The 27,664-nt window shown below is 41.1% G+C and overlaps 1 protein-coding gene across 3 annotated transcripts in view; it reads left to right on the top strand.

Moving 5' to 3' along the window:
- Positions 1–27,664, top strand: part of ASPSCR1 (ASPSCR1 tether for SLC2A4, UBX domain containing) — an 89,595-nt gene that overhangs the window by 6,170 nt on the left and 55,761 nt on the right. For all 3 annotated transcript variants that reach the window (XR_009153217.1, XM_058167002.1, XM_058167003.1), the window contains exons 3-4: positions 300–414; positions 14,813–14,913. Coding sequence is in view for 2 of the 3 variants with exons in the window: in XM_058167002.1 (XP_058022985.1) it covers positions 300–414; positions 14,813–14,913 (216 nt within the window). In the remaining variant the exon portion in view is untranslated. The remainder of the gene's footprint in view (positions 1–299; positions 415–14,812; positions 14,914–27,664) is intronic.

Raw genomic sequence — 27,664 nt, 5'->3', positions numbered from 1 at the left:
GTGGTCATAATTGTGGGTAGGCTGTTCATGTGGGTGCTACAAAAGCTGCAACTACAGGCACCATAACTTTGAACTTTGCCATAACTTTGAACAGTGACTGGATGAGTGGCCATAAATCTGGGATTATCTGTATGTAAATTTAGCCTTTCTGACTAACTTCCATTTTAATCATTGTTTCCCCAAATAAGAGCTTATCCTACTGTATTTATTGATATTATCACTTTTAGAAATAATTTATTGGGAAAAAAATGATGCAGCTTCAGTGTAAAAACTTATTAATAGGCATGTATGTTTTTCAGATTTCAGAGGACCATCCTGGATCTTTCTTTGCAATGGAGATTTGCCAACCTACCCAACAATGCCAAATTGGAGATGGTGCCAATCTCTAGTAATAGAGTAGGGATTGAAAATACAGTATGTACTTTTCATTTTATGATGACTTTATTTTTATTTATTATCAAGATCTTTGTAGATTTTTCTTAGACAACGATAAGTTCCCCTTCCCCTTAGCAGGGATTCCCGTCTACTTTATGATAAATATATGAATATAAATTATTTAAATGAAATCTTATGCATCTTAAAATACTATATAAAAGCATTATTTAATCCCTATAGAATATGCTAATTTACTTTTCATTTTTAGTTCCCTTTCCTCTTTCTCCTTTTATTAATACAGTTTAGCATATTAAATTGTATTAATATATTAATACAGGGAAGGAGAAAGAAAGGAATGGAGGTAACATAGCAATAGCAGAATTCTAGTTTTTAAAGTAACATTCTACTATATTTCAAGTATAGTCATGTTTTGCATCCAGTTGCATCCAGTTTTGGTCGCCACGATGTAAAAAAGATGTTGAGACTCTAGAAAGAATGCAGAGAAGAGCAACAAAGATGATTAGGGGACTGGAGGCTAAAACATATGAAGAACGGTTGCAGGAACTGGGTATGTCTAGTTTAATAAAAAGAAGGACTAGGGGAGACATGATAGCTGTGTTCCAATATCTCAGGGGTTGCCACAAAGAAGAGGGAGTTGGGCTGTTCTCCAAAGCACCTGAGGGTAGAACAAGAAGCAATGGGTGGAAACTAATCAAGGAGAGAAGCAACCTAGAACTAAGGAGAAATTTCCTGACAGTTAGAACAATTAATAGTGGAATGACTTGCCTGCAGAAGTTGTGAATGCTCCAACACTGGAAATTTTTAAGAAAATGTTGGATAACCATCTGACTGATATGGTGTAGGGTTTCCTGCCTGGGCAGGGGGTTGGACTAGAAGGCCTCCAAGGTCCCTTCCAACTCTGTTGTTATGTTATGTTTTCTGCCATTAGGTGGTATTAACAAACCTGGATGATTGCATTGTAGTTTGCTTATGTGGAAATTGGAAAATCTGACTGATTCTTGTGTTAATAACACACAGAGTTTGAAATGATACTTTGCCTCGGCTTAAAACTTTGATTTATCTGGGAAAGAGCAAGTTAGCACTCTTTTAAGAAATGAATAGGTCTGTCCCAGGAGTGAAATTCACTTACCTTCCCTACTGGCTCGCAAATGTGGTCACGCCGCCAGCCGCCGCCACTATCGGTTAGCCCAAGCCAGATAGAACCGGGTGAATTTCACCCCTGGTCTGTCCTGACTTATTAATGCGAGAACCCTGTCAAGCAAGCATGTGCTGTTGTATGTGAATGCCACTGTGTTTCTCAGTGTATTCTTAAATTCTGGGAACCTGAATCTTCAAGTAGGCTGCTTTTTTATGTATGGCTAAGTTAAATATTCCTTGCTGCCATTTTGTATATAAGAGGATTTTGGATTTCCAGGCCTTCAGTATGAAATTATTATGAACATTGTTTGGAGTAAAAGTCAACCTATGGCATATGATCAGATTTTTAGTACATAGCTTATGTTTAGAAATCAGATATTTCTGGTGAGTTAATTATAAAATATTCCTTGATTTATTTTCTGTCAGAAAGATATAATTAGAAAACAGCATATCATCATATTATTAGTATCTTTTTATATCTAGAAGTGGGTAGATTTACTGTAATCATAAGCTGCTGTCTTGGAAGAACTATAACTGAATATTTATTAAAAATATTATGTACAATTGTTTTTGTTTCTAAATCTAGTAGAATTATTTTTTAAAAAAATAGTAGAAGTTTATTTTAAATCTAGCTTTTGGAAATCACAATTTTTTTACATTCCAGTTGTGCTTTGCAGGGAGAATCCTGCAGTTTTGTTCAAGGTAAACAGTGTGTTGAGTTCAAATTTCAACATATAAAATAAGGTTGGAGGACTACAAATTCCACGCCTCATCTTCTTGAGTAGTTTCCTTTCCCTGGAGAAGCTCCTTCCAATCTCTTTTGCATGCCCACACCCATAATTCAATGCCCCCTGCACCCTGCCCCCATGCATGCCCACACGAAACCCCCCCCCATGCTACCCCCACTTTTGGCACACGATAGCATGGTGGGCCCGGTAGGCCTGTTTTTTGCCCTCCCCAGGTTCCAGAGGCTTTCTTGGAGCCTGGGGAGGGCAAAAGCGCCCCCCCCAAAAGACCCTCTGGAGGCCTTGTTTCCTGACTTCCGGTGGCCCGGTTGGCTGGCGCACTGGAGCTGAGCTAGGGTAATGCTTGTGTGTCCACAGATATGGCTCCGCGTGCCACCTGTGGCACACGTGCCATAGGTTTGCCATCATGGCCCTAGCTCATTGAAATTAGTTGAATCTGTGACCTTTGGGAAAGCAGTATCAAGGGAAGAGTCAGGGAAGTTGGTTTATATATGCACACTTAATTACTTTGGAACCATCTCAATATTGTTAATGTCATCCATAATAGCTTTGGATAAATTGAAAGTTTTCCAATATGTTTATTTCATCTGGCACTTTTGTAGATACTAGATCACCAAAATAGAAGTCTGCACATTGTTCTTGGAATAAGCTTTTTGATTACAATAGATGTAAATTCAAGATGAAGCAGATAATGCTGTTAAATACTTACCTGTACACAGTTATCATTTCTTTAACTATACCATGAGAATCATGGACCTGGTCCAACATATTCGGGGGCCAAACTTATGGAGGTGGGGGTGAAGACATCACATATTGAATCTGGTTTTTGTCTTAAGGCAGTGATGTTGTGATGTATTTTGGGAATAGTAACATCAGTCCCGTGCTCTGGATGGATCATTACCTCTTGGTTTAGAGTTCTATGGAAGTGAAGCCTGTTAAATTAGCTCATTCCAGTTGCTTGATGGATTTATGCAATTTCAGAGGGAGCTTGAGCATTTTCCAAGAAATGAAGTGACACAAGAGATTCCTAAGGTGCCTCTGGATAAAGAAAAAACGAAGCCAACTGAGCACAAGTAGGAGCCTTCATTAGGATGAACTACTCCACTCTCAACTCTGTGTCCAGATAACTGGCTGGCCACCCCTTTTTGGGTGGTTAGATCCCGCCCAGATAAGGACAAACCACATGAACCCTTCCATGGCCATTGGGAAGAACATTATCACCATTTGTCAGACAAAGATTTGCTTGGAATTGTGTTCCAGCTGGGTAGGTCCTTTGGAAAAGATGTCTAAGCCCTGTTATCGAGGAGGAATATGAACTGGTTGATCCTGAGCAAATGGATGGGATCCTCACAGCTATAAGCTCAGCCACTTGTGTTCTGGTCTGATGCTTCTTCTGGTTGATCAAGGCTTCTTGGGAGGTTCCATGTGGTTGGGGTCAAATGATTAATGTCTTTTTGTGGAGGAGATGGTACCTCCTGCCTCGGTACCACCCCCTTAAGAGGCTTTCCACGGAACCACAGTGTTGAATAACATTTTGACCAATATTCAGCCTTCTCTTTCTAGGGAGGTTATTGAAAATCTCTGCTGTAGAGGGCCCTTGATATAAATTATTTGGATTCTTTCAATCTGGATTCAAACCAAGATACAGCATTGAGACAATACTGGTTGTGCTTGGGGTGACCCTTTGGAGAGCTTACGATGGAGACGGTGCAACCGCTCTGGCTTTCCTAAATTTCAGCAGCTTTTGTACCATTGGCTAGGGATTCTTTGGACTTGTCCTAGGCTTGGGAAGCACTGTTTTGCAGTGGTTCTCCTTCCTCCATAGTTGATTTCAGTCAATTTTGTTGGGGAGAGCTCTAGTCCTAGGCCCAGGCAGTATGGGATGCTTCAGTGTTCGGGTCTCTTAACTGTTCCTCTTTAACATCTACATACAATTGCTGGGTGAGGGTACACTATCAGTATGCTGATTATACTTCTTTTATTTGTGTGTGTGTGTGTATACACACATTTATATATTTATATAAATATATAAATAAATAAAAATTATTACACAATTCTACTCAGATTGGGTGGAAGATGCTGTTGCAATGGTGACCCAGTGCCTGGAGGCTGTGAGAGTTTAGACCGTGAAGAACTGGCTCCAACTCAGCCAGGGGTGAAATGCTTCCAGTTCGGACTGGATCGCCTGATCCGGTAGCGATGGCATTGGGTGGTCAGGATTGAACTCCTGGCAGAACTAGTCTGCAATACTGCATTCTAACCACTACACCACCACGGCTCCTAAAGGTGGGCTCCTCCTCCTTGAGGGTATGTTTCTATTCCATCAGATTGGATAGAGTAAGCATGCTACAGGCCCCTTTTCTTAAACATTGATATTTATTTATTTCATTTTATTTTTATTTATTTATTTATTTTGTCACAACAGTATATATAAGCATAAGCATGATAATAACTATATAATATATGAGCATAAGTATTTAGCGGAATTTAGGAAGCATATCTTTTCTGGAGCAGACACTGTTCTGTGGAACACCTCCCTGGGAACTGACAGGCCCTAAACCTTTATTCTATCAGTTTATTTAATAAGAAGGCTCCAATTCTTAGTTCCTAATACTATTGATTTTTTTTACAGGTAACCCTCGATTAATGACCATTCATTTGATGGCCATTTGAAATTGCAACTGCAATGACTGGAGTTATGACCCCTGCCTGAAGTTAGGGTTGATACAGCGCCCCTGTAGTCATACGATCAAAATTTGAGTACTTAGCTGCACTCCCAATCTTTCAACCACAGGGATGCTGCAATTCCCCCCAACCTGCCAACCTTCTATGTAGGCCACCCTGAACAGCAGCAATGGATGGCAGCTCTGAGGCTGGCCTTAAAAGTAGTGGACTGGGCCCCAACTTCAGCCCTAGCAATTCCACTGCCACTTAGAAAGGCTTCCTTGGGCCATCCTCAAGATGAGATTACCTCTGATGCCTACTGCTCCCCAGGATCCATTGCAAGCCACTTACCTTCAGGCAGTAGTCTTTCTCTGTTGAGTACATGGCCTATCAGGGCAGTCCCAGGTTGAATTAGTCCTTCATTCTTGAAATGGCTTAGGGGCAATTCTTGTGCAACCTCTGCAATTTCCAAAAACCACATAAAATCACAGCCCTCTAATACAACTTCTGGAGGGCCCAGAGGCCACATGAGAGCAAGCCCCATTCTTGCTTGGCCTCTGCAGCTTCCAAAAATCATTCAAGAATGGAGTGTGCTTTTGTGCAATGTATGGAGGCTGTGTGAAAATGATATATGCTCTTGTATGGCCTCTGAAAGTTTTCCTCTGGAAATTGCACAGCCTCCAGAATTTCTGAAAATCACATGAAAACATGCTTAATTCTTGCATGATTTTTCAGTCTTTCTGCAAAGACTTTCCAGTCCAGAGGGGCAGGTAAACTGGCATTCTGTGACAAAGAAAAGAGAAGTCTCCAAGCTTTGTTCCTTCAGTGCATCATCCCAGTTCCTCTCCCTACCATGGACTAGAAAGTCTTTTTAACTTTGTAGATCACAGCAGGGAAAAAGAGGACCAGGAAAAGAAAGTTTAGATCATTGGGATCTCGGCTTCTCCATCCCAAGGCACCAGTTCTTGTCGCAGAAGGCGTTGCCTGCCCTCTTTAGGCAGAAAACTCTTTCTCTTTCACTTACAATGGTAAGTCGAGGGCAACCTAATGTGTTTCCCTGAAAATAAGACCCTGTCTTATATTTTTTTGAATTCTGAACCTTGAGTGCTTGGTCTTATTGCCATGCGCTCAAAAGCCTGATTGGGTTTATTATCAGGGAATGTCTTATTTTGGGGAAAACAGGGTATACAACATACAGTGCAAGGAATGACAAGCGGGTAGAAGACTGACAGACTGTATCATGAATATTAGTTGGTAGTCTGAATACATGATATCTTTTTGTAAGGCCTAAAGACGTGGCTTTGCCAGCCTGCTTGGAGTTCCAATGGGGGAACAGTGCAATGGAGGTGGTTAATTGAGTGATAACAGATTCCACCTACTCCACCCGCACTCTTCCCATGTGTCCTTGGTTTTAATTTGTATATGTAAGTGTAAGCTGCCCAGAGTTACCCAATGGGAAGATTGGCAGCCAATAACGTTTATAAACAACAAACAAATAAATAAAGGTCTTTAAATATATCTTGGCACTCTTGACAAATCAATTATTAACGTACACATTGAGATAAGTTTAATGTAAACTGTTTAAAAAAAAGTATATAAAGTCAAGGAAGAGGACAAACAGAATAACAGAATAATAGAATTGGAAGAAATGTGAGAAGTCTTCTAGTCCAACATCCTGCTCAAGCAGGAGACCCTGTGTCATTTCAGACAAGTGGTTATCCAGTCTCTTAAAAACTTCTAGTGTTGGAGCACCCACAACTTCGGAAGGCAAGCCATTCTACTGACAAATTGTTTCATCAGGAAATTTCTCCTTATTTCTAGGTTGGTTCTCTCCTTGATTAGTTTCCATCCATTGCTTTTTGTCCTGCCTTCAGGTGCTTGGCAAATAGGTCAGCCCATCTACTTATTTGTGGCAGGACCTTAGATATTGGAACACTGCTATCATATCACTTCTAGTCAGTGGTGAAATCAAAAAATTTTTTACTACCAGTTTTGTGGGCGTGGCTTGGTGGGCGTGGCAGGGGAAGGATATTGCAAAATCTCCATTCCCACCTCACTTTGGGGCCAGCCAGAGTGGGTATTTGCCGGTTCTCCGACCTACTCAAAATTTCCACTACCAGTTCTCCAGAACCTGTCAGAACCTGCTGGATTTCACTCCTGCTTCTAGTCCTTTTTTTCATTGAAGTGGACATACCCAATTCCTTCAATCTTTCTTCATATGTTTTAGCTTCCAGACTCATTTTTGTTGCTCTTCTCTTCACTCTTTCTAGAATCTCAACATCTTTTCTGTAGTGACCACAACTATTCCAAGGCATTATAAAATGGTACTAACACTTCATGTAGTCTTGATTCTATCCCTCTGTTAAGGCAGCCTAGGACTCTGTTAGCTTCCTAAGGACATCCTTCCTCATCACATCTCTTATTAACCAATACCCCCAAAACACTAGAAAAACAGGAACAATGAAGTAAGAAGCAATACCCCAATTAAGGCTGGTAGGACAAGTTACCACAGTTGAACAGTCATAAACCTCACTTTCTTATTCGCTGATAATGTTACCTAGCCTGATAATAAAATGTCTTCAGGAAGAAAAAGAAGTTCAAAGAGTACAAGAAACCAGTAATTAATGTTGTTAGTTGTATCAACCACAAAAAAGAAAATGTTAAATGTCTGGATCTTCTTTACATTTCTTATATCAGAATATCTTCCATTGGATATGGTTTTTTAAACTCATGAATTATGAATATGCATATATATTATCATGGATGGGTACACTGCAATTACATGATAAAATAATAGGATGAATATAGCCCATCCAGGAGTTGTGTATGTTTTTATAGATTGGTTTTATTTAGAAATGTGCAACACAGATGTAATTTTAAATTTTCTCCCGAAACGTTCTGACTTTTGAACTATTTGTAAGACAATGAAAGGTGAAAGTCCTGTATTGATGATCAGACAACAATTTACCCATTAATCAGTCTCGTTTTCCCATCATTGTAAACTTAGAGATTAATTGACATGTTTTTCTATTTTCTGGATTTTAGTATATAGTTTGGAATTTCTGTTAAGTTTTAGTTGCCTAAATGTGTATTTGTGACATTCTTGGCTTTGTACTGTTGCCTAAAAACTGATGTAATTGGCAGAGTAGATTTCTGGGCAAGCATCTTGTGGTCTAGTGATGTCAGCTGTCAACACTTTTATAGAGCCAACAATAATCTGAAAGCTGTTCTTGGGCAGGAAAGGCATTGGGCTAGCCTTATTAGTGAAGGATGCAAGTACTTCAGTCCTTCTAAGTGGTGACTGATGTGATGCTGTGTTTCCCATGAGCATCGGATTGCTTCTAGCAGGTCACTCTCTTGGCTATCCTATAAGAATGACATCAAAAACATCCTGCCAGCAAAAACATGGTGCATATGAAATTGTGTGGCATCTAGGATTTATTTTGAAAACTCTTGTCAAAATTTTAGAAAGATGTTGTGTCTTTTTTTTCTTCTTCAGATCCTTAAATTATTTCAGTGATGAACGTTACTTGTGGAATAATATCCAATTATGGTGGCTCTGTAGCAGTGGTGGGTTCCAAAATTTTTTACTACTGGTTTTGTGGGTGTGGCTTGATGGTCATGTGACTTTGGGCGTATGTGACTGAGTGATCATGTGACTTGGTGGGCATGGCTGGTTGGTCGTGACTGGGTGGGCGAAGCCAACTTGACGTCACTCAGGTCAAGGGTTAGGGTTAAGGTGCCTGGCCTCTCCTTGCCTCAAAGGCCTTAATGAGATACAATTTTCCTGTCTATTTATTTACTACTACTTAACATCTAAAATATACTATTTAATCCTATGTATATATGCCACATGTGTACATACATATTACATAGTATAGAGTATGTATAGGCACACAAAAAGATACATTATCTACTATATATACTGTATATGTATGTACACACACACACACCCCTTCTAAAACTATACACATTCAACCTCACTTACTACATTTGGGAAAACACACCCAGAGTCCACTTTCCATCACACCTTTAACTATAACTTCTGTACATTTAGAACATTACACACACCTTCAGATGTTTGTCCGTAGCTTGCACATGACTGTAGAGCCAGGAGTGGTCATGGATTGGGTAAAACGTGGTGAAATTCACTTAACAATACTCTTGCTTAGCAACCAAAATTTTGGACTCAATTGTGGTCATAAGTCAAGCGCTATCTCTGCCTTCCTCTGCATGGCAGCCTTGTCCTAATAAACTCCTTCTCCTTTCTGGCAATTTTCCTCTCTGTTAGAGGCACCACAATAATCCAGACAAGATAAGGTTTCCTGCTGGAGCAGGGGGTTGGACTAGATGGCCTCCAAGGTCCCTTCCAGCCCTAGATTGCTGTCCTGTTTCAAAGCGTCTTCTGAAGCCATGTCTAGTGCCAGGGTTTGTGGTCCGTCCTTCCTCTTCTTTCTCTTTCTCTCTCTCTCTCTCTCTTTCTCTCTCTCTCTCTCCTCCTTCCTTCCTTCCTTCCTCCCTCTCTCCCTTCCTCTTTCCTTCTTTCTCTTTCTTTCTTTGTCTCTTTCTCTCTCTCTCTCCCTCCCTCCCTTCCCCCCTCCCTTTCCTCGCTGAAACACCACATCTGCTCAGGGATGCTTTCTCTTTCCCCTGCCAAGGACTGCGCTAAGTGGCGGCTCATTACCGCCCGTCTCTCTCTCTCTCTCCCACCCACCCACCCCACTTCCCTTTTACTTTTCTTTAACGCGCTCCACTTCCCTCCCCAAATCTTGGGAGGTGGCCGCTTGTGGCCTGTGGATGAAGCATTCTCTGCGCCGCAAAGACTTCGAGGCAGCTGCAGGAGGGGGAAAAGAAAAAAAAGGCTGGGCCTCTGAAGCCTCTCGAAGGAGACCTCCTTGTGTGTGTGTTTGGTGGGCTGTAAACCACGCTGGCTCCGATCTGCCTCTTTCCTTCCGCTGCCGCCTCTTCCTTCTCTCTGCTAACAGAATTCGGAGAGGAAATGGCAGCTGCTTCACCGCGCATTTCTCTGTATTTCCATTACAAGTTGCCCTCCCATCTGCCACAAGCATTGCCTTCCCAACAGCAAATGGGAGGGCAGCTGTGGCTGACTTGGGATGGAAACGTGGAGAAAGGCGCGGCAAAACAACTGCCTTTTCCTCTCTGATTTCTGTTAGCAGAGAAAAGGAAGAGGCAGCAGTGGCAGTGGCAGCGAAAGGAAAGGGGCCAATTGCAGCTGACGTGGTTCGCAGCCCACCAAACACACACACAAGATATCCTTCGAGAGTCTTCAAAGGCTGAGCCTTTTTTTTTCCCCTCCTGCAGCTGCCTTGAGGGCTTTGCGGCGTGGAGAATGCTTTTTCCACAGGCCGTGACAATAGGAGTGGCAACCTCCCGAGGTTTGGGGAGGGAAGTGGGGCACATTAAAGAAAAGTAAAAGGGAAGTGGGGTGGGTGGCAAGCTGTCCATGGGGAAGGCAGGCAAGCATGGCAGGGAAGGGAGAAGGCTGCTAGCTCCCTTCTCCGGAGCCGTTCCATGCTTGCCTGCCTTCCACGTGGCCTTCCGCTTGTCTGCCTTTGCAAGCTGGCCACGGGAACTCCGGGAAGGCCGCGTGGAAGGCAGGGAAGCATGGCAGGGCTACGGGCAGTGAGGAAGGGAGTAGGGGAGGCAGGCTGGGATAGTGAGGGCGCAGGGGCAGCTAGGCAGGCTGCGACTCGCAGGCTTACCTGGCAGGCAGATCAGGGCCGCTCAGTTGGGGTACAGTGCTTCAGGCAGGCAAGCTGCAAGCGAGGACCCACCCAGTGGAGACCGATTTGGGGGTGTGGCCAGCCAGCGATCACTAGCAGTTCGGCGACCAAGCCCAAATTACCGCTACCGGTTCTCCTGAACTGGTGCGAACCAGTAGCAACCCACCACTGCTCTTTAGATTTATTAGATTTATTAGATGTTTTAAATAATTTTCTTTAAAATACCAAATTGACTCAGAATCAAAACCTAGAATGCAAATTTACAATGATATTCTTTCTGCATAGGAATTGCTACTTGTTCCTGAACATTTGTAAGTGTCTTCTGGCAACCTATATATATTTTATAGCTTAGAATTTCTGACTTACCATATTATTTACACTATAAGACACTCTGGACTATAAGACGCACATTAGCTTTAAAGGAAGAAAATAGGAAAAAAAAATCTGCCTCCCAGCATCCATCTAGTATTCATCTGCCTAGTGTCCGTGTAGCAAACAGCAAACACCCTGCTTCCTCCATGTCTGCTGCCTCTGCCAGGCAATGCTGAATCGCTGCTGAGCAGCTGATTGGCAGTTGGATCGGCCTCCCAGAATACTGACGATCAGCTGTTCTAGATGGCGGCATTGCCACTGCCTATTGTCAATTGCTGCCGCCACTGCCTGTTCTTCGCCACCGCCTATTGCCGCCGCCTGTTTGCTGCTGCCTATTGCTGCCACTGCCTGTTTGCCGCTGCTGCCCATTCACTGCCATCTGTTTGCCTTCGCTGCCATTCGCCGGCACCCTTTCACTGGCGGCAATAGGTGGCAGCGAACGGGCGGTGGTGGTGAACGGGTGGCAGTAGGCAGTGGCGGTGATCCCTGCCTGCCTAGAATAGCTGATCAGCGGTATTCCAGGAGGCCAATCCAACTGCTGATCAGCTGCTCGGCAGTGAAGGCTCCAGCACACCAACTCCCCTCACCCCCACTGCAATATTTACTCTATAAGATACACAGACATTTCCACCCACTTTTGGGGGAGGGAAAGTGCGTCTTATAGTGCGAAAAATATGGTAATTTGTTAGCATTGAGGTGAATCCTCTATTTGTTGCTGTGTTGAGCTATATAATTCATCAACCTCATTTTGCAAGCCAATGGTAAGGAGTGTTTGGAATTGTAATTCAGTAACCTTGAGAACTAAAGATTTTCAACTGTAACATAGATGATATTGAAAAAGGGAAAAGTTATATTCTCAGTATTTTTTTGTTGAAACAGAACAAAAATCAGTATATCCAAATTAGTGTATCCTCAAAAGTAGCAGACATAATTCTGATTGCTTTGTTTAGCCTTCTTTTTTATGAAAGATAGAAAATGGCATATTACCTCTACTTATTGTTAATTTAAAACATATCATTATATAGCTACAATATGTAGACCAGTTTCGACTCCAAAACTAGTATCAGAAAAATGACTTTCATATAATATTTCATTCAGCTAGAAGTTTTTCAAAAAAACAGAATTCAAGAGAACGCAGTTAAAAATATTAAACATGTGATTTATATTTTCTTAAGAGATATTTGAGGATCTAGAATCTAGGATTTTTTTAACTTTTATTTTGCATACTAGATCAGGAATAAAAGCAAAGTTGGGCTCCAGAGTAAAAGACCAACTGGTCTTGGTTATAAATCACATTGTACCATAAGCATTAACATGATTATTACCAGATTTGTCTGTTCAAATATGTTGTCACAGGCTAACACATGACACAAATCATATGCTCTTTGATTTGTTTATTCTAATCAGAGAGAAGTTCTTTGGATGGGGATACCACATGTTTATTCATTGATATGGATTGACAACCATCTAGTTAATTTGGTGTGATGACCATATTACCTCTGAAGGGAATAAAAATGGTCTGCCCCCAAATGTTCTTATTTGTTTATATTATTTTCCATACTACTATACTCTAATATGATTTCTAGCATTTTACTAAGAACAATAACAGAATAAAATAGAACTAGAGTAATAAGTAAAATAATCTAGCAGTATGTCTTTCATAGATGTCTCACTCCCAGTTGTGGCAACCAGGGCCCAAATGCTGTGTTGAAGAAAAACTCTTTATAGCCTTTTCTGAATAAATTATGTTTGCACAAATTAACAACCTAAAGAACAACTGATTTGTATTCTAGAGGAATCCTGGCCAAATTAGAATGAATATATGGATGGTTCTCTTTGAAAGAGCTAGGCCCGTAGAAACTAAGCCAGTTGGATTATAACAGATTTTATGGTTGATTGTCAAAGTGTGACAGGATTCTTTTTGAACTGGAATTATATTTTGTTCTTCATTGGAAGCAGTTGACACAGAAAACAAGACAATGCAGAGTTTTATACTTTTAACTATATACAATAACTTACATTTTACAGCAGGACAATACAATACTGGTGTTCATCCAATGCCTGGTTTCCTGCTGTCTCCCTCTATTCCCTCTCAGGACATGAAGGGTGGGAGGGGGGGAGAAGGAGAGGGGAGTGGGAGGGGCTGGAATTTACTGTAATATGCTTGGAACTGCTTGACTTTTTCCTGACTCCGCTCAGACAAATACCTATTGTTTCTCCATTGGGGAAGGAATCTCTCTCAGGGTCTTGGGTGAAGCAACCAGCCAGGTCCCTTCTTTACAAGCTTGGGTGGAGTTCTTGATCCTCTGGGTCTTTCCTTCTTCCAGGGAAGCCACCCATGGACTTTCCTTCTTCCTTTCCTCCCAGTTGACCCTTTTGTGCTGTTGCAGACTTTGAAATGTGTTGTGTTCTGAATTAAGACAATTAACTTGGCTTTCTGAAGACTCTAAAGCATTTATTTTATCTTATCTATTTTTATTTGTTCAATTTTATTTTATTAGTTTTTTGTTGTGTTGTAAACCTTTGTAGTTGGCAGATAACAGATTTAATTAATAGAATAAAGAAACAAATGTACCTGTTTGCAACTACCATTAGAAGTATTCCTTTGGACAGAATCAATTTTGAGAAAAACCAACATGATTCTTTGTTTAGTTTACTCCAATATTTTTTGTGCTAAATTTGAACAGAGAAAATACAAATGGGTGATGATGTGCTTGGGAAAAAGAACCTACAGTACAAGTGTGTTTAGAACATGTTAACCAAGTGTTTCAATTCCCAAAGAAGCAGATCTCAAGTTATGCTTGCATGAGATGCTCAGATATGAAATTCATTAGGGGGTGGTGCCGTTTGTAATCTGTGTGCTATTTGTTATAGAGGGTTATAAGCTTATTGTGTTAAGCAGAGCCTAAGTAGCTGTTTTGGGTCCCTTTAATCTAGATACTGGGCTTTAAATTCATTGTAAAAAGCTAGAACAAATAGTACTTGAGTTGAAACAATATGGTAAGCTTGATACCTTAACAAAAAGTTTATATGGATTAAAAATGACATCATGTGCTGATTGAAGCTTGTAGTTATAACTTAGTTTGATATTGGTTAAAGAAAATAAAGCTTTAGAAAATGAAGTTAAGTTCAGATAAAATTTAAGATCTAATGAAAACAAATTGATGGAAAAATCTCTTAGAGTTTCATTCTCAAAATGATTATTATGAACATCTATCAAGATTACTGCTTTAGGATGATTCCCTGGAAAAAATTAAATTAAAAAAAAACTTAAAATACATAAAATAACCCAGAAAGTACGCAAAGAAACAGACTTGTTTCTCATTTATAATAAGCTTGTTCCTATAAAAATAATTCAATAATAAGGCAGTTATCAAGCTTGGCTATTATAGAACAAATAGGTCATGGAGTAACATAATTCTTCTGCTAATTCTTCCAGACATACTGGATGAGTAAAAATACTATCTATCAGGTGCAATTGGTGGACTTTGTGGATTTCCTTTAATGTTTATAACTCTCTTAAGGCAATAATAAAAATAAAACTTAATCCATGCTGTCAGCTATTTATTTTAGAGATATTGTTTACAAGTGTTAAATGCCACAAATACCTGCTGCTCTGAAGCATTAGTTGAAACCAAGGACAGGGGCCAGATTTCTGTTTGCCAGATGTGATCTTGAACAAGTTTCATGAACTGCTTTACTAATAGATGAGTTATGCGTATATCTTCTATACACATGTATATTATCTTGTAGATACGGATTGCACTGCAATTGGATGATGGTTCTAGACTTCAGGACACATTCAGCTCCAGTCAGACCTTGTGGGATATTCTTCACCATTTTGCACAGACCAGGTGAGTGTAAGAACAAGAATAAAAAAAAGAAACATGAACATACAACATTTGAAACCAAATTTTATGGCAACTAAGATGTAAAATGAATATCTGCTATGCTGATACTTCACTAAAATAAATACAGTCTAAGAATATATTTAGTCTTGCTCATAATCCTGTGTTATTAAACAGATCTGTAGTATAATGGCCACTACTTTGGATAGAATTTAATCATATTGTGATAAGAACATGCAATAAGATAGTCAGAAAGCATTAATTCACTTACACTTAAGATGATCAAAATAATGTTCTCTTTAGAGAAATTGCTTGGTTTCACTATTTAAAATAAATGTTTTAACTAAGGAATTATATAGAAAGCCAATTTAAACTTTGCTTGGGTTGTTTTCTCTAATCCATTTGGAAAGAACGGTATACTACATTAGTTGTACCAATAAAGGACCCTTCGTCATTTTTTCTGAATCTATAGACAAGTAGTGAAAAGGAAAAACAAGTCTGGCTGAAACTATATAATAAACTAGACAGCGTGTCATCCATTAGATCATCATTTCAAATATATTTCCTTACCTAAACAGAAACAGAAGGACCACAGGCGAGCAAAAATTCATTAAGAGTTGAGAATTAATTAATTAATTAATTAAAAATTGAAATTGAAATTTTTAAAAATTAAAAATTAAAAGAATTAATTAATTAATTCATTCATTCATTCATTAAGAGTTGGTCCAAGAATGTTCTTGGACCAATGCTCTTCATACTATACATAAATGATCTCTGTGACCATATCTCAAGCTATTGTGTTCTCTTTGCTGACGATGTCAAACTATTTAACACCACCAACAATACTTCTACCCTTCAAAAAGACCTTGATTTTGTATCCGATTGGTCTAAAACTTGGCAACTCCAAATCTCAACCAGCAAATGCTCAGTCTTACATATTGGAAAAAAGAACCCAAACACTAAGTACAAGCTTGATGGACATTATCTTACAGATGACCCCCACCCTGTTAAGGACCTTGGAGTTTTCATATCAAATGAGAGTGCCAAAGCCCACTGCAACTACATCGCAAAAAAGGCTCTAAGAGTTGTAAACCTAATTCTGCGTAGCTTCTTTTCCAAAAACTCTACACTACTAACCAGAGCATTCAAAACATTTGCCAGACCCATTCTTGAATACAGCTCATCTGTCTGGAACCCATACCACATCTCTGACATTAATACAATTGAACGAGTCCAAAAATATTTTACAAGAAGAGTTCTCCGCTCCTCTGTAAACAACAAAATACCTTATTCCACCAGACTTGAAATCCTGGGATTAGAAAACTTAGAACTCCGCTGACTCTGACAAGACCTGTGTTTAACACACAGAATCATCTATTGCAATGTCCTTCCTGTTAAAGACTTCTTCAGCTTCAATAGCAATAATACAGGAGCAAACAATAGATTCAAACTTAATGTCAACCGCTTCAATCTTGATTGCAGAAAATATGACTTCAGTAACAGAGTTGTTAATGCTTGGAATATACTACCTGACTCTCTGGTCTCCTCTCAACTCCTAAAAGCTTTAACCAAAAACTGTCTACCATTGACCTCACCCCATTCCTAAGAGTACTATAAGGGGCGTGCGTAAGTGCACAAAAGTGCCTACTGTTCCTGTCCTATTGTTTCCTTTCAATATATGTTCCTGTATATAATGTTATGACAAAAAAAAAAGAACTTTCCTTTACCCTATACTTTTCTCTCTTCCCTTTTTCCTCCCTTATTTTCCCATTGTCTTCATTTTTCTTTGTATTTCTGTATTTTATATTTTGATAAACTAATAAAATATTTGAACCGGCACAGGGCTAGGAGAGAGGGACTAACTCACCTGGCTTTCTTGGCTAAGATAGGTAAATTAATACAAATTGATATTGTTATATGCCCTGGACCTTTTAATTTGGAGATCCTTCTATATTATGATATTCTTAACCAATTACAATTATGTTAAAGTAGTAGAAGCGAGAATGGTTTCCAACTTTCTGTTATCTTCCTTATTGAGTTTCTCTGAGGGCAGCTGGTAGGGAACATCGAAAATCTTCCTTCCTTTGTTCCTTTCTTTGATTGTGAGAAACTGTCAGGCAACTTGGGCAATCGAGTTTGCACTTCTTGTTAAGTTCCCTATGGACCAAGTCCCACTTGGTGACTTGGAAATGACAATCATCTGACTGTGACTGATCACAGTGGCGCAGCAGCATTGAAGCGGCCATAAATTTGCTGAATTTCAATCCCAAAGAGCCGTGAGTCATGGATTTTGGATGCATTCTGTAAGTTAGCCCATTTGAGATATATTGGTTCAGAAATTATTTCTCCAAAATGTACCTTTTCTCCCAATTGAAGATTAAAAACAAATAGACACAACAGTTTAAGGGGTATATAAAAGACAAGTCCACGTGTTGATAGTTGTGATGTGTGTTAAAAAATACTGTATTCAAAATACAGTGTGGTCCTGAGACTTCATTGGTTTCCTCTGTCATAGTTTATTATATTGCACATTTGTTTTCATGCCTACGTAAGTTGCTCTCACTGTTATATTTCTGTGCCTGGGAATATTTATATAGTCTTCAAAATTTTTAACTAAAGCAATTGCCTTTTCCACTACAGTATGTATTTCTTCCCCTTGATTCCTTTGGTCACAAAAGTATGATTGGATAATGTATGAAATGACTGGTAAGAGCAGAAAAACCACTAAACAAAACAATTGTCCTATTTTTCTGCCATTCTGCTTAATTTTAGTTTTCATGCTTCACTGTACTTTTTCTCTCTGGTGTTAAACAACTCTGCTTATTATATACTAATAATAAATTGTACATATTATGTACAACTTCCTAGGTTCTGATATAATCAAATGGGAACATGAAGAACAGTTATTTTGGAATTGAGGAGATTTTTTGCTTGTCTGTTGGAAAAGATTCTACAAAAACAATAGAAAATATTTGTAGCTCAGGTTTTAGATTTTGGCAGTAGATTGCTCTCCAAATTCTACAGATTCTGCAGTGTTTTAATTCAATTGTTGACTGGACATTTCCAAGCAATTGAGGTGTTATTTTTAAAAAAAGGCTTTCTTATTGCCCCTTGTGTCTTTTAGGTTTTTTTTAAAAAAAGGGTTAGCCTATGCTTCATATATTCTGTGAATTATGAAGCTTCTGTGATGGTTTGCCTCCCTCTTGCTGCAGCCTACATTTAGTGTTCTTTCTGTCTGAAGTGGATTCAAGACTCCTTAAAAACAAATGTCAAACTAATAATCTGTACTTCACAGATGATTTGTTACTTAACTTTGTTTTTTGTGGCCTAGAAGGCTGAACTTTTTTAATTGTAAACAATTGTTGCAAATTATGCTGAAACATCTTTCTCTTCCTTCTTCCTCTTCCCCCCCAAAACCACTTCTTAGCGAGCTTGCCTAATACTTAGAAAAGGACCATCACTGATGTGCATTTTTGTCCCCCTTTGTTCTTTGATTTTTACGTGTGTGTGTGTGTGTGTGTGTGTGTGTGTGTGTGTGTGTGTGTGTGTGAGAGAGAGAGAGAGAGAGAGAGAGAGAGAGAGAGAGAGCGAGCACTCTTCTAGGCTCCCTTCTATTTTAAAACACATTTACTATCACCCATTTGTTATGTTATAGGATTGTTTTATTGGTAGTTATTTCTTTCATAATCAGAACTGTTCCAGCAATATCTCAGAAAGACTGTCAGACTAGAACTTCCAAAGCAGTGATGATAGGACCATCAAGAAAGGGTGGATGAGCCAACTTGAACGCTTGCATGAATAACAACAGATGATTGTTTCGTTTTTTTTCCCAACCTTTGATTTAGTTTTTTTGTATTTTCCCCCTGACACATTCCAGATACAATTTCACAAATAATATTGTTTATGTCTAGTGAGTTGTGATTACATAGAGAATCTAATTAGAAATATATCCAAAAGATGTCACTTATTTCTTTGTCCATGTGTTAGTTCATATTTTAATATATGCATTAACAAACCATTCTGTAGGGGTTCACTGGTAGAGGTTTTATCTTTTTGTCATTTTAACAGTCATTTAAATTTAGTCTCCACCATCTTTAAAGTGATCTGATAAATCACCTGTTGTTTATCTAGCTCATATTGCCTACTCAGTGAACTTCAGCTACATTTTACAGATTCTGTATTGATACCTTGTATAAATTAGTGTCTTGTATGGAATCAGTTCCTTGCTTGAAGACAATTTCAGACTGTAAGTTCCCCTTTCACAATTACATTAGAGGTGGTATTCAGCAGGTTCTGACCAGTTCTGGACAACAGGTAGCAGAAATTTTGAGTAGTTGGGAGAACCGGTAAATACTGACTGGCTCCGTCCCCATCTATTTTCTGCCTCTCAAATTCCAGCTGATCGGGAGGAAATGGGGATTTTGCAGTAACCTTCCCCTGGAGTGGGGAGGGAATGGAAATTTTACAGTATCCTTCCCCTGCCATGCCGACCAAGCCATGCCCACCATGCCATGCCATGCCCACCAAGCCTGGCCCACAGAACTGGTAATAAAAAAAATTGAATCCCACCACTGAATGCAGTTTCACAGTAGAAGTTTGACTAAATTCAACCAAGGAAGGTTTCCATAGACATTATATATTGCACAGCAAGGGAAATTTAAACAGTTAAGAGTATGGTTTTTAAGTAGGAAAAGAGCTGATTAAAGAACTAAAATTAGAATTATATGACAATTTTAAATGTTTATAAATATTGTATATCAGTTGAAGTAAACTAAAGGCAAGTTAGAAATTAAATTTTTTGGTAATGTTTTTAGTAGAATTTCTTTTTTCTTTAAATAATAAAACAGTGGAGATACCAATATTTTGCTAAGAGATGTTTTTTAAAAAATCATTTAAATCCCTTTAATTTTGTTAAAAATAATGTATTCTGCTTTTTATGGTTACCGTATATACTCGAGTATAAGCCGATCCGAATATAAGCCGAGGCACCTAATTTTACCACAAAAACTGGGAAAAACTATTGACTCGAGTATAAGCCGAGGGTGGGAAATGAGGCAGCTACTGGTCAATGTAAAAAATAAAGATAGAGCCAAGTAAAATAACATGAATATTTATTTGAACGAAAAACAATAAAAGTGCAAAAGGGGGAAGGAGGATTCCCAGCTTTAGAAAATTTAGAACTACGCCGCCTTTGGTATGACCTGAGCATAGCTCATAAAATTATCTGCTACAATGTACTTCCTATCAATGACTACTTCAGCTTCAACCACAACAATACACGAGAACACAATAGATTCAAACTTAAAAGTGAACCTCTCCAATCTAGATTGCAGAAAATGTGACTTCAGTAACAGAGTTGTTAATGCCTGGAATGTGCTACCTGACTCTGTGGTCTCTTCCCAAAATCCCCAAAGCCTTAACCAAAGACTATCTAGTATTGACCTCACCCCATTCCTAAGAGGTCTGTAAGGCGTGCATAAGAGCACCAGCGTGCCTACCGTCCCTGTCCTAATGTTCCCTTTAGTTGTATTCCTTTTATGTATTCAATTCATGCTTATATTTATATAATTATTTAATATGTATTTGACAAAATAAAATGAATGAATGAATGAATGAATAGAATAGAATAGAATAGAATTTTTATTGGCTAAGTGTGATTGGACACACAAGGAATGAATGAATGAATGAATGAGTGAGTGAGTTACTTCAACAACATTGTCTCACAGAAATTGACAATACAACTGCAAGCATGAAAATGAGTCCTCCTTTAGCTTCCAAGGGACCAGGGTGCCTCTGAAGGTCAGTGCTCTAAGCACTAAGAACCCAGCACAAATCTAAGCCTGTATGCACACCAATAGTGAAAATACCCTGCACAGTGTCTCTTGGCAGAGAAGGTTAATTTTCATAGTCGTTGGGGTGGCCCTTTTTTTTTTGGCAGGGCAATAAGGGTCTCTAATATCATTAAACCCAAGTGTGAGGAAAAAGACAGCAGCTAAAATGTTAAGGCCAGTTGTGTGACCTTCTCCAATACAGTTGGCCTGGCTGTTTGCCAAAACTTAAAACACCCTCCCATCCCCCCTCCCTGCTAAAGCTTCTTTCTTAAAACAATTGTGGTCTTTGCCTTTCATTGTGCCAATCGACTTTAGAAGTCTGTGTGTGTGTGTGTGTGTGTGTGTGAGAGAGAGAGAGAGAGAGAGAGAGAGGGAGGAGGAGTGCAAAGGGGAAGGAGGATTCCCAGCTTTAGAAAATTTAGAACTACGCCTTTGGTATGACCTGAGCATAGCTCATAAAATTATCTGCTACAATGTACTTCCTATCAATGACTACTTCAGCTTCAACCACAACAATACACGAGAACACAATAGATTCAAACTTAAAAGTGAACCTCTCCAATCTAGATTGCAGAAAATGTGACTTCAGTAACAGAGTTGTTAATGCCTGGAATGTGCTACCTGTCTCTGTGGTCTCTTCCCAAAATCCCCAAAGCCTTAACCAAAGACTATCTAGTATTGACCTCACCCCATTCCTAAGACGTCTGTAAGGCGTGCATAAGAGCACCAGCGTGCCTACCGTCCCTGTCCTAATGTTCCCTTTAGTTGTATTCCTTTTATGTATTCAATTCATGCTTATATTTATATAATTATTTAATATGTATTTGACAAAATAAAATGAATGAATGAATGAATGAATAGAATAGAATAGAATAGAATTTTTATTGGCTAAGTGTGATTGGACACACAAGGAATGAATGAATGAATGAATGAGTGAGTGAGTTACTTCAACAACATTGTCTCACAGAAATTGACAATACAACTGCAAGCATGAAAATGAGTCCTCCTTTAGCTTCCAAGGGACCAGGGTGCCTCTGAAGGTCAGTGCTCTAAGCACTAAGAACCCAGCACAAATCTAAGCCTGTATGCACACCAATAGTGAAAACACCCTGCACAGTGTCCCTTGGCAGAAGGTTAATTTTCATAGGCGTTGGGGTGGCTCTTTTTTTTTTTTTGGCAGGGCAATAAGGGTCTCTAATATCATTAAACCCAAGTGTGAGGAAAAGACAGCAGCTAAAATGTTAAGGCCAGTTGTGTGACCTTCTCCAATACAGTTGGCCTGGCTGTTTGCCAAAACTTAAAACACCCTCCATCCCCCTCCTGCTAAAGCTTCTTTCTTAAAACAATTGTGGTCTTTGCCTTTCATTGTGCCAATCGACTTTAGAAGTCTGTGTGTGTGTGTGTGTGTGTGTGAGAGAGAGAGAGAGAGAGAGGGAGGAGGAGGAGTGCAAAGGGAAGGAGGATTCCCAGCTCTAAACAAAGGAAATCCCGGAATGCCAGCCGAAAGGCGGTGCTCACGTTCCTCCTCCCTTGCTCAAAAGCCCCAACATGATATTGGAATTGGATGCCATTATATACCTGCTGAGGATAATTTGAATAACTTGAAAGATATAAAAGCTCTAAACATATTTGTTTAAAAATCTAAAATCTATACTTAAAATAAAATGAATATAAAGTAATAAAGTTCTTTAAAGTTGTAATTCACTTTGCTGCTGAAAAAGAAAAGAAGCTTAACACCTTAAATGGTATTTATTAACTGAAATATCATCAAATCAAATATATAATGAGGTATATTATAATGACCTTTGTTTTCAGAAAGAAGCATGATGGAAGTTTTTCAATAAACGGAAATATAGAAAAACTTAGTGTCATGCTCATATATCATCTTTACAGATGTTGTTAACACTATACTATGGCAGCATATGATGGTACAATGTTTCAATCAATTTCAGGATGAAAAACTCATCAATGAGGAGGAGGAGTATAATTTATTAACCTTGTATGATATCAGTTTCTCAAGGACTCTAGAAGGACCCGAGGAAGAAATCTCTGCCCCCTCCCCACTTTCCCTTTCCAACCCAGCCTTCCAAGGGGACCTTTGAGGGAGAAATCTCTGCCCCTCCCACTTTCCCTTTCCAAGGCAGCCTTCCAAGAGGACCTCTCGAAAAGAGCGAAAGCTTTCTCCTGGCCGTTTACCACCACCACACCTCCACGCCGCCATCCTAGGCTGGGTTAGAAACAAGGAGGAAGTTCAAGGACCACATCGATGGCACGAGCTCAGATTGCCGGCTGGGGATGATGGGCGCTGCAGTGCGATCTCGGGAGAGACTAGGGGAAGAAAGAATGACTGTTTCCCACACCCTAGGATTGGGGAAAACATTGACCCCCTTAGTTGCGGGAGAAGGTTGCGCTTCAAAGCGGTCGCCTCCATCCATCAATCCATCCTTCCTTCCTTACTTCCATCCATCCATCCATCCTTTTTTTCCCCAGCGGCGGTGCGTGTGTGTGACATGCAAGCAAGGCGTCTCACAGGCGTGTGTGTGTGTGTTTGTGGTGGGGTCTCGTCCCAGCCACCCACCCACTCGCTCCCTTTCCCTCTTGGGCGTGGGCTGTTCCCGTTCGCCTGGCCTCCGTCCTCCGATCTCCTGCGCTGGGAGGCGGCGGCGAGCCAGCGGCAACCGGGCACCGCGGACTTTGGCAGGAGGAAGGTGGGAGGAAGCGGAGCTGCCGGCTGTGTGGGGGTTGAGGCGTGCAAGAGGTGGCGTGGAAAGGCCTTTTTGTGTGTGTGCGTGTGTGTGCGCGCCTGTGTGCCTAGGGAGGAAGCGGAGCTGCCGGCTGTGTGTGGGGGTTGAGGCGTGCAAGAGGCGCGCCTCCTCCTCTTCCTCCACGCTCGCTCCTCTTGCACGCCTCAACCCCACCATCCCCACCCTCTCCAGCGTGAGGTCACCTCCTCCTCTTCCAGGCGGCGGCGGCTCGGCTCGGCGGGCGCCACAGCCGGCAGCTCCGCTTCCTCCCACGGTCCCAGTCAGCGAGCGGTGGCGACATGCGGCGCCGCTCCGCTTTCACCGTTCGGCTGGATTGGGCAGCAACAGGTCGCGGCGGGCGGGGAGCCGCCAGCCTTCTCGGCCGGCGCTTTCACCGTTGAGGCGGTTTCCCGAGCGGTGGCGTCGGCCGAGCTGGCGGCTCCCCGCCCGCGCGGACCTGTTAAGTTCCATCCAGCCGAACGGTGAAAGCGGAGCGCGCCGGCATGTCGCCACCGCTCGCTGGACTGGGACCGTGAGGAAGCGGAGCTGCCGGCTGTGGCGCTCGCTGAGCCGGAGCCGCCGCCGCCTGGAAGAGGAGGAGGTGACCTCACGAGAGGGTGAGGTTGAGGGGCGTGCAAGAGGAGCGGCGTGGAGGAAGAGGAGGAGGCGCTCCTCTTGCACGCCTCAACCCCCACAGCCGGCAGCTCCGCTTCCTCCCTAGGCACACAGGCGCGCACACACACAAAAGGCCTTTCCACGCCACCTCTTGCACGCCTCAACCCCCACAGCCGGCAGCTCCGCCTCCCACCTTCCTCCTTGCCAAAGTCCGTGCCCGCTCCTTCCTTCGCTCCCAGCGCAGGAGATCGGAGGACGGAGGCCAGGCGAACGGGAACACTGCACCACCAGGGCTTCCCGCCAATGCACAGCCCGCCAAGTTTGCGCCGTCCGCCCACCAGACACGGGAATGGGGGCCGGCCTGGGGGCGACAAATCCCGCGAGACCTCGGCGGGGCCGCTCCCCGTCCCTCCCATGGGAGTCCGCTCGGGACCCCCCCCTGTGCGGGGGTCCCGAGCGTGACTCGAGTATAAGCCGAGGGGACGTTTTTCAGCACAAAAAACGTGCTGAAAAACTCGGCTTATACTCGAGTATATACGGTAATTCTTTATTTACTGAGCACCAACAATGCAACTTTTACAATTTCTCTGCCTACTAATTTTACATTTTTGTATTATTATTTTTTTCTGTTTTCTTTTTTATTTGTGTGTTTATGAGTGCATTTGTGTATGGGTATAATGATCAATTTAAAAAAGGTTGCTAGAACTGTGCCATTAAAGTTCTTGAACTTTCTAGCTTATAAAAACAAAAAAATAAGTGGAATTAATTACATTATTTTTAGAACACAAATATTTGGGCTGTCTCCAACTGTATCTTTTAAGGTGCTTTAGCAATTATTCATTGTCATTTCACTCAGTTAATGTCATAATCACTTAGTCATTGGACTATAGTTATTTTATTTTTGTATTTTTTCCTATTAATGGAATCATCTATTTAGATTGACTAAGAACAAAATGCAGATCTCTAAGGGTATGGATGCCTAGTAATGGTTTACCTCTATACAATTTTGGAAACAGTATCTTCAGTAGTTTAGTGGTACTCTGTAATTTTTTTCATAATATTTGAAATTTCAGATTTTAAAAAAAAAATTAAAGCACCTGCATGTTCATAATTCCTACAGTGTTTGAAACAGAAAAATCTGTAGCATTTAGATAAAACAGTTGAGATATCTAATCCAATTAAAATATTGCATAGTTAGTGGGAAATATGTTTGCATTTTGTACACAGCTGTTTGTTTCAACTGTGCAACACTGCCCTTTCTTACTTTTGATCTTCTGTTCCTCCCCCTCATTGTTTCTTCCACCTTTATTTATTTATTTATTTATTTATTTATTTATTTATTTATTTATTTATTTATTTATTTATTTATTTATTTATCGTATTTGTATACCGCCCTATCTCCCTAGGGACTCAGGGCGGTTCACAGGCAAATAAAAAGGTACATATAAATACAAAGTAAAATAACAGTTAAAAAGCTTATTCTACATGGCCCAATTTTTAAAAACAATATAAATAATAAAACCCATTAAAACCAATATAAAATTTAAAATCTAATCCAGTCCTGCACAGATGAATAGATGTGTTTTAAGCTCGCGACGGAAGGTTCGGAGGTCCGGAAGTTGACGAAGTCCTGGGGGGAGTTCGTTCCAGAGGGTGGGAGCCCCCACAGAGAAGGCCCTTCCCCTGGGTGTCGCCAGACGGCACTGCCTAGCTGACGGCACCCTGAGGAGTCCCTCTCTGTGAGAGCGCACGGGTCGGTGGGAGGTATTCGGTCGCAGCAGGCGGTCCCGTAAATAACCCGGCCCTATGCCATGGAGCGCTTTAAAGGTGGTTACCAAGACCTTGAAGCGCACCCGGAAGGCCACAGGCAGCCAGTGCAGTCTGCGCAGGAGAGGTGTCGCATGGGAGCCACGAGGGCTCCCCTATCACCCCCGCAGCCGCATTCTGAACTAACTGAAGCCCCCGGATGCCCCTCAAGGGGAGCCCCATGTAGAGAGCATTGCAGTAATCCAGACGAGACGTCACGAGGGCGTGAGTGACCGTGCATAGGGCATCCCGGTCTAGAAAGGGGCGCAACTGGCGAACCAGGCGAACCTGGTAAAAAGCTCTCCTGGAGACGGCCATCAAATGATCTTCAAAAGACAGCCGTTCATCCAGGAGGACGCCCAAGTTGCGCACCCTCTCCATCGGGGCCAATGACTCGCCCCCAACAGTCAGCCGTGGACTCAGCTGACTGTACCGGGATGCCGGCATCCACAGCCACTCTGTCTTGGAGGGATTGAGCATGAGCCTGTTTCTGCCGATCCAGACCCGTACGGCTGCGAAACACCGGGACAGCACTTGGATAGCTTCGTTGGGGTGGGCCAGTGTGGAAAAGTACAGCTGGGTGTCATCAGCGTACAGCTGGTACCTCACACCGAAGCCACTGATGATCTCACCCAGCGGCTTCATATAGATGTTGAACAGAAGGGGCGAGAGAATCGACCCCTGCGGCACCCCACAAGTGAGGCGCCTCGGGGCCGACCTCTGCCCCCCTGTCAACACCGTCTGCGACCGATCGGAGAGATAGGAGGAGAACCACCGATAAACGGTGCCTCCCACTCCCAATCCCTCCAACCGGCGCAGCAGGATACCATGGTCGATGGTATCAAAAGCCGCTGAGAGGTCTAATAGGACCAGGGCAGAGGAACAACCCCTATCCCTGGCCCTGCCTAACATCTTCAAAAGAAAATGTTCTATCACTAAAACTTCAATCTTGTATCTTTTTTTTTTTTTTACCTAGGTTCAATTTTCCTAACCTAGCAGCAAATTGAACCAATCTGCAGGTGTAAATGGTGTGCATGTGGCTGCAGTCTTAAACAGGTGAATAGCCCTTCAAGCCCTCTTTCAGAGAGGAGTTTTGGATTTTGTTAACACAACAAGAAGATGTATGAAATTCTGATGCTATCAACTCTGCTGCATCTAGTGAATTGTGATGTTTTTAAAGAACATGTTACAGATTTCTTTCTTATCTCTATTTAACTATATATTGTTAGCAGTTCTTCTGGCAGTGAATATAATAAAATGGTTTTGTGTATAAAAAAATCTTAATAGGAATGAATTGTGTAGATGCTTTGTTTCAATTATTGAAACAATAAAACATAAGAAAGTAACAGATAATATAAAACAGGTCTCATGTCTAGACACAGCCTTGCACTCATAGAAGGATTGTAACTCAGAAATATAGCATGCATTTCGAATATATAGATTTCTATCTTCAAGCACTTCAGTTTAAAGAAAAGAAGAAAAAATACCAAGCCTCGGTGATAGTTAATTTCTTAAACTTCCTGCTTTTGTTTAGGCCATTACATGTATTTTACCTGAGGAATTAATTGATGAACTTGGTACTCACTGAGGCATATTTTCCCAACATGTGCAATGTCTGCTTTTGTTCTTCTGTTGAATATTTTAAATATTAAATATAATTGGTTTTCTTGTACAGAAATTTGGCTTAACTCGCCCAAGATACAATAAATATTACAAAAGTATTAATTTCTCTTAATTCCTGAAACACCACTGGACACTCAT

This window comes from Ahaetulla prasina, chromosome 2, assembly GCF_028640845.1.
Source record: "Ahaetulla prasina isolate Xishuangbanna chromosome 2, ASM2864084v1, whole genome shotgun sequence".
Lineage (NCBI taxonomy): Eukaryota > Metazoa > Chordata > Lepidosauria > Squamata > Colubridae > Ahaetulla > Ahaetulla prasina.
Note: the sequence above shows the minus strand (reverse complement) of the source record. Positions and strands in the feature narration are given on the sequence as shown.